The sequence below is a fragment of the Petaurus breviceps genome, unplaced genomic scaffold (assembly GCF_028583685.1).
Source record: "Petaurus breviceps papuanus isolate PSGF00001 unplaced genomic scaffold, PetGlider_PUasm1.0 99, whole genome shotgun sequence".
Lineage (NCBI taxonomy): Eukaryota > Metazoa > Chordata > Mammalia > Diprotodontia > Petauridae > Petaurus > Petaurus breviceps.
In genome coordinates this window covers 6,925,782-6,933,172 of record NW_027187465.1, presented here as the reverse complement: position 1 = coordinate 6,933,172, position 7,391 = coordinate 6,925,782, and the positions used below count along the sequence as shown (strand labels likewise).

At 42.2% G+C, this 7,391-nt stretch overlaps 1 protein-coding gene across 1 annotated transcript in view; it reads left to right on the top strand.

Moving 5' to 3' along the window:
* SEZ6L (seizure related 6 homolog like) overlaps positions 1-7,391 on the top strand; it is a 248,393-nt gene that overhangs the window by 211,796 nt on the left and 29,206 nt on the right. The window contains exons 11-12 of the mRNA XM_069081915.1: positions 1,246-1,440; positions 4,205-4,396. Of these exons, the coding sequence (XP_068938016.1) occupies positions 1,246-1,440; positions 4,205-4,396 (387 nt within the window). The remainder of the gene's footprint in view (positions 1-1,245; positions 1,441-4,204; positions 4,397-7,391) is intronic.

Below are 7,391 nucleotides of genomic sequence, written 5' to 3'. Positions count from 1 at the left end.
AGAAAGAAAGAAAGAAAGAAAGAAAGAAAGAAAGAAAGAAAGAAAGAAAAAGAAAAAGAAAGAAGGAAAGGAAGATATAGATACACACACATACAATATATATACACTTAAATATATGTATATGTTTATGTATATGCAGTTTTCTCTGTATACACACATACAGAGAGAGAGAGAGAGAAATATACTTAAAATATAGAGAGAGGGGGGCTAAGTGGTACAAATGTTAGAGAACTGGACCTGGAGTCAGGAAGACCTGAGTTCAAATCTGACATCAATTACTCACTAGCTATATGACCTTGGCCAAATCACTTAACTCTCTCTCTCTGTCTCAATTTCCTTATCTATAAAATGGAGATAAAAATATTATCTACCTTGCAGGGTTATTGTGAGGTGAAAATGAGATGTTTGTAAAGTGCTTTGCAAACCTTAAAGAACTATATAAATATTATCTAATGGTTTTATGATGTCACATTGATTTAATAATTGTTTGTTAAATCAATGAGGTCACATGGCATAAAATGGAAGAGAGGTGTAATAAAACTACTGAAATTACACTGTTGAAACTTCAAGGGAACTTGAGAAAGAAAAATAATAGCTATTTCTTAAAACTGGAAGAGGTTCAAATTCCACTTCTGACTTTTACTCACTGTGTGACCTTGGGTAAGTTATGGGCCTTGGTCTCTTCATCTGAGGATTTAGTCTCTAATCTGAGGATTAGTCTCTAAAGTCCCTTCAGTCTCCAGATATGTGATCTATCATCTTTACTCTAATTTCTCTGGATTCTTCAATTGGGGGTGGGGTGGGGAAGAGAATCCTACTTTTGATTTTTACTAACTGTGTGATCATGGGCAAGTCATTTCACCTCTCCAAGTGTCAATTGCCCTAATCAAGTTAGTCAATGAACAAACATTTATTAAGAGGCTACAGTGTTCCAAGTACTATGCAAGGCATTGATGATACAATGACAAAAATGAAACAGTCTCTGCCCTCAAAGAGCTTACACTCTACTAAAGAAGATAACAGTGCACATGCACGGGTATTGCCAACACCCATACAAATAAAATACAAGGTAACATTAGAAAAGTAAATGGAGATAATGATACCAATGGTGTTGGTTTCATGAGAATTTTGGTGAAGTATTTTACAAGACTTAAAGTGTTATATAAATGTCAACTTTTATTAACATTATTATTAAATGAAGCATATATCTGGCTGAAGTCAATTATTTATATCTTTCTCTTAAAGAGGTGTCAAGGAATGATTCCTGCTCAGATTTGCCTGAGATTCAGAATGGCTGGAAAACCACATCTCACACAGAGCTGGTGAGAGGGGCAAAGATCACCTACCAATGTGATCCTGGCTATGACATCGTAGGCAGTGACACCCTCACTTGCCAGTGGGACCTGACATGGAGCAGCGATCCACCATTTTGTGAGAAAAGTAAGATAAATCTCAGGTTTTCCCCTGTGTCGATAATGGGACTAGTTGTAGACCCTCTACTGGAGTTTGAGGATCCAGATATAGTAAAGTTAGTGTAGTGATGGGGCACTCAAACTTTCTTGATGTGACCCTGAGTGGGGAACCAATGGATCCTTGGGCTCCTGAAGCTGAGCAGAAAGGCAAAATAGGAAGCACACTTTCTAGGCTTCCTGTGTAGGACGCTACATGGAATCAGCTGGAAGGGACCACAGAGGCCATCAATTCTAACCCATGACTGAACAGGAATCCTTTCTACACCAACCCCTACAAGTGGTCATTCAACTTAATGCTTGAAAGTCTACAATGAAAGGGAGCTCACTACTCATCAGGGCAGTCCATTCTGCTTTCAGATAGCTCTCATTGTTAGGATGTTCTTCTATATGTTGAAATAATATCTGTCACTATCTGTCACTCTCCCTCTGTGTCTCTTGCTCCTCTCCTCTCTTCTCCTCCTCTTCTCCTCCTCCGTTTCTTCTCTTCTCTTCTCTCTCTGTCTCTCTCTCCCTCTCTCTCTGTCTCTCTCTGTCTCTCTGTCTCTCTCTCTGTCTCTCTGTCTCTCTCTCTGTCTCTGTCTCTCTCTCTCCCTCTCTCTCCCTCTCTCTCCCTCTCTGTCTCTCTGTCTCTCTGTCTCCCTCTCTCTGTCTCTCTCTCTCTCTGTCTCTCTCTGTCTCTCTTTCTCTGTCTCTCTCTCTCTGTCTCTCTCTGTGTGTGTCTCTCTCTCTGTCTCTCTCTGTCTCTCTCTGTCTCTCTCTCTGTCTCTCTCTCTCTCTCTGTCTCTCCCTCTCCCTTCCTCTCTCTCTCTCTGTCTGTCTCTCTCTCCCCCCCTCTCTCTCTGTCTCTCTCTGACTCTCTCTGCCTCTGTCTCTCTCTCTCTGTCTCTCTCTCTCCCCGTCCCTCTCTCTGTCTCTCTGTCTCTCTCTGTCTCTCTGTCTCTCTCTGTCTCTGTCTGTCTGTCTGTCTCTCTTGCTCGCTCTCTCTCTCTCTCTCGCTCTCTCTCTCTGTCTCTGTCTCTCTCTCTCTCTCTCCTTGCCCCCAATCCTCCCTCTCCCCCTCACCCAAAGCTCAGATTCTGAGACAGAATGTAAAGATGTGTGCCATTGGAAGGGGTAGGGAAGGGATTACCTAGCACATAGACACACAACGCTTAATAAATATTTGTTGATTGGCTGCCTAACTAGTAGGAGGAAAATCAGACACTGTACCACTTTCTCAGAAGCTTTTGGCTTTCCAAACAGAACGTATTTGGCATTCTCCACCAGAGACATATTATTTAATAGGCCCAGTCTACCTAAAATCTAGGAAAACTAAAAAGTCTGTAAAAGTAAAAATATTTCTACCATTTTCATTAGTATGATAAAAAAAAATGTAACAAAATCTCTTCTTAAATGAATACATGTCACTAACTACATCTTGATTATATAGTACATGTGTAGATGTACATAGAGATATATGCTATATATGAATACATACAGATATACATATATGTGTGTATAGTTAAATATAAATATAAAAAATCCAGCCTTGTGTTCCCCACCACCAACCTGCTACATGCTTAGCAAGGAAAAGAAAGAGCATAGTGTCCTTTGTGACCCTTCATTTGACCACTGTTGACATACATGTGCATGCAAGTATTTCTGATTTTTTTTGTCTAAACATGTGATTTCATCACTGAAGGAAACGGATGGTCCTCATCTCAGTGAGAAACAGAAGACGCAGAGATGTCAAATGACTTGCCCAGGGTTACACAACCAATATGTGTCAGAGGCAAGATGACAACTCGAGTCTTTTCTTACTCTGAATCTGGCCCTCTATTCACTACTATACAACACTATTTCATATATGCATATAAATAGGATATGTTACTAATCTAATTCTTGAACATATGTGTTTATGTCAAAACTAGACAATTTCCTTCTTCATAGAAAAATAAGATATACCAGAAGTATAGCTAAGAAGTCTCATGCTTGAGGTAAGAGTAGAACAGGACTGCAGGCTAGGGGTGTGGGGAGGGGAGCTCATCTGGGAAACAGCCACCATGGGGAGGAACAGCAAAAGGTTTGGACCTTGCTAAGGTTTGTCAGTTCCTGTGGAGGGGAGAGAGAGAGAGAGGCAGGGACCCAGAGGAAGAAGTAAATGCTTGGATGATATTGTCATCATCATCTGAATTTCCACACCCTGGACCATGGCCCCAATCAATCTTCTTTCTAGCTCAAAGATAAAAAATACTTGATAAAGGGTCTGAAAAACATAAATGCTTAGGGACTTTAAGGACCCAAAGTCGATCCCTTTCTCCCAACCCTGTTCTATATTTAGCTGAGAGGAGAGAGACAGAGACAGAAGGAGAAACAGAGAAAAGAAGAGGAAGGGGGGGGAGGAGAGGAGAGGAGAGGACAGGAGAGGAGAGGGGAGGCCAGTTGAGATTTTACCCAGGGATAAAAACTCACTCAAAATCTGATTAAAATATCTCAAAGAGCACCAAATGGCAAAAATTCCTCCTATCCTTCAAAAATCCACCTTTTTTTGTTTTCCTCACTCTGGTATCATAAGACCCTGTACAATATGTTCAGTGAAATGTAATCTCCTTGAGGACAAGAAACATTTCATTTTTGTCTTAGCGAAATATAATGCATAGTAGGTGCTTTCTGTTGGTTTCTGGAAGCAAATCGAATCCAACTGAATTGGGTGAGACGCTGGAGGGCCTGTGTGTCTGTGGTTTTCTTGGCAGTTATGTACTGCACCGACCCTGGAGAAGTGGACCATTCAACTCGTTTGATTTCGGATCCTGTGCTCCTTGTTGGAACCACCATCCAATACACGTGCAATGCTGGCTTTGTTCTGGAAGGAAGCTCCCTGCTGACCTGCTACAGCCGAGAGACAGGGACGCCCATCTGGACCTCCCGACTCCCACACTGTGTCTGTGAGTCATGTTTATTGACTGGGTCCATATGGTCTTTGGGAACTTTGCTCTACAGCCTCTTGGCACAGCGTTGGGTGGGATATTTGAAAAGAACCAACCCTATATTTGGGGCAGTGCAGTTCCACTTTTAGAAACTTGGTGCTTGGGATCAGTGAGTTCCAACCATCCAGGAAGGCGACATACAAGCCTAGAGAGGAGAGGGAAGGAAAACTACTCACAACAAGTTCATACCCTTACCAGGGCCAAATGGTAACCTACCAGGGATTTGGTCAACACAGTCAGCACTGTGGTTAATCAGTCAGTCAACAAACATCTATTAAGCATTCACAATGTGTCAGGAACTGTGCTAAATACTGGGGAAACAAAGAAAGTAAAAAATGGGCTTCAAGGAGCTAAAGTTCTAATGGAAACACACAAACAGCTATGTTACATACACAAATATATGTGGTGTAAGTGCAAAAGGTGTCTCAGAGGAAAAACCATAGTGAGGGTTGGGGTAGAAACTTGGAAATGCTTATTGCTGAAGGTGAAAGCCAGGGAAGCAAATGTAATCTTATGATCCATTAAGATCCATTAAGAGAAGCTTAGTGTCTACCCCTAGGGAGGGAATAGTCCTGTTGTCCTGAGCCCTGAGGCAGAGCAAATCTAATGTATTGTGTTCTATTCTGAGAGCTATATTTTATGAGAGATGTGGTGGAGAGCCTAAGGTCTGGCCACATCAGGATCAATTAAAGGAAAATGTGTAGCCTAGAGGAGAGAAAGCTTCACGTGGATGCATAGTAGCTCTGAATAAGTATCTGAAGGGCTGTCATGTGAGAGGAAATTAGTTCAGGAGATGTGTTCAGCCCCAAAGGGTAGAACTTGAAGTGATGTGATAAAGTTGCAAGCTTCCAACAATAAGTGCTGTCCCCAGATGGGATGGGCTGCCTTGGGGGCTGAGGCATCTGCCCCACTCCTCACTGGAGATCTTAAAATGGAAGCCAGGGGATGACTACTTCTGGGTAGGTTGGAGAGATCTTTGTTCAGGTAGATATTGCCTTTAGAAATCCTCTGCTGCCCCTTCTGGCTCTAAAGTGCTATGATTCTCTAGAGGCACAGGATCTCTTGTGGCAAGGAAAACTGGTCTTGGCAAATGTCACAGAGCAAAACCCTTTCCCAGATTCCTATAGGGAATTCTGTGACTCAGAATCATAGAGCCAAAGATCATAGGATTTAGAGCTGGGAGGGGCCTTATAACAGAGACTGTCAAAGCTGGGAGGGGGCTTAGAACAGAGGATGCAGGGATTTGGGGAAGACTTAAGAACAGAGAATGCCAAGAGCTGGAAAGGACTTTAGAATCATGTGCTTATACAATGTCAACACTGAAACTCCTTTTTACAGAGAAGAAAATTGAAACTCAGAGAAGGAATTTCCTCTTCTCCAATTCCCTTTCCTTCGATTTCAAGTTCAGCTCCTTTAGAAAAGCTATAACCAGTTGATCAGCCCTTGTTGGGCTGAACACTTACTCCTATTAACTGCAGGAGGTTCCCACCAACCTGTTCCACATGGTAGGAGCCATCACGAATTGATTCAGTAAATGAAGCCACCAAAGACCGAGGAAGAGAAATCTAAACAAAAACTTGTTTTGAAATGCTGGGCAGTGAGATGTTGCTAAAGGGGTGGAGGCTGGGGATTTTATAATGAGATTGGAGTGTGATAGCCCTCCAGGACCCAAGAGACTTGCTGTATTTTCTGCATCCCAGGCCTCTCCTGCTCCCAAACTGCCTCTTTATAGGCATTATCTCTGCCACACTGAGTTATGGGGAATTCCTTAACACTGAATACTAATGGGTTCGCAAGCCATGAGGGTGTGAGGCAGCACTCAGGGCTGAGGGCAATCAACAGAGAAATGATGAACGCCAGGGCCTGGTCACAGTTAAGCTGATAAATTGGTCAGGACCATGGACAAGGACTGGGGCTGTCCAGCACAAAGCCCACTACAAGTACTACTAGCCTTTGTGATTCTTGCTCTAAGGGCATTTTTTGAAGTTGTAGTAAACTGACAGAAGGTATTTCAAAATGCTTCCATTAATGAGAAGTCAGAGTAGCCCTCCCTATTAGGTGAGCTTAGTAGCTTTCTGTGGGCTTGATAAAGTCCGCTCAAGTCTTCCACAGCAAGGCACACAAACTGTGTTCACAAAATAATAGTGGTAAGGATGATTGGACAAATTGCAATGAGAATTTTATGGGCGAATCACCAGGAAACCACTTAGTCTATCTATAGAAAGCATACCCCCATGGAAGATGCAGAACTGGTGTTACTTCCTGACCCTGGGGGCACCTGATGTGTATGAGCTAGTCTTCTAGCCAGAGCTTAGAGAAGTTACATCCAGATCGGAACTCCTGATACTTATCTAGGGCATTATTGTTTGTGAAACACTTGGTAGAAACTATAAAATCCCCATTTTATTGATGAGGCTCAGAGATGTTAATGATTTGCTCATGGTCACAAGGTTAATGAGTATCAGATGTAAGATTTGAACCTAGAGATTTCCCCACCCCTGATCTAGATTCTCTGAATTCAAACACCAAACAATCCATCCACCACACAATTGCCTTCAAATATTTAGAGAGGAGTCATGTGGATCAGATTTGTTTTTCTTGGCCCCAGTTGGGAGAAGTAGGCTAAGTAGAAAACAATTGCAAGATCATTTCACTTAGTTATAAGGAAGAGCTTCCTCACAGGAGTGCTTTCCTGAAACGGAAGAATATGCCTTGAGGGTTTTTCATTCCCAGAGGCCTTCTAGTAGAGGCTGAAGGACCACTTTTCCATAATACTATAGAAGAGAGTTGTGCTTCAGGCAAGGTGTTAGACCAGATATCTCCTAGAGTTGCTTCCATATGAATCTAAGAGTCTAGGATTCCAACATTCTATTATGGGACTTTATGATTCTGAGTTTCAATTATTCCATGCCACCTGCTGGCATCTTAACAGCATTGCACAGCTTATTTAAAT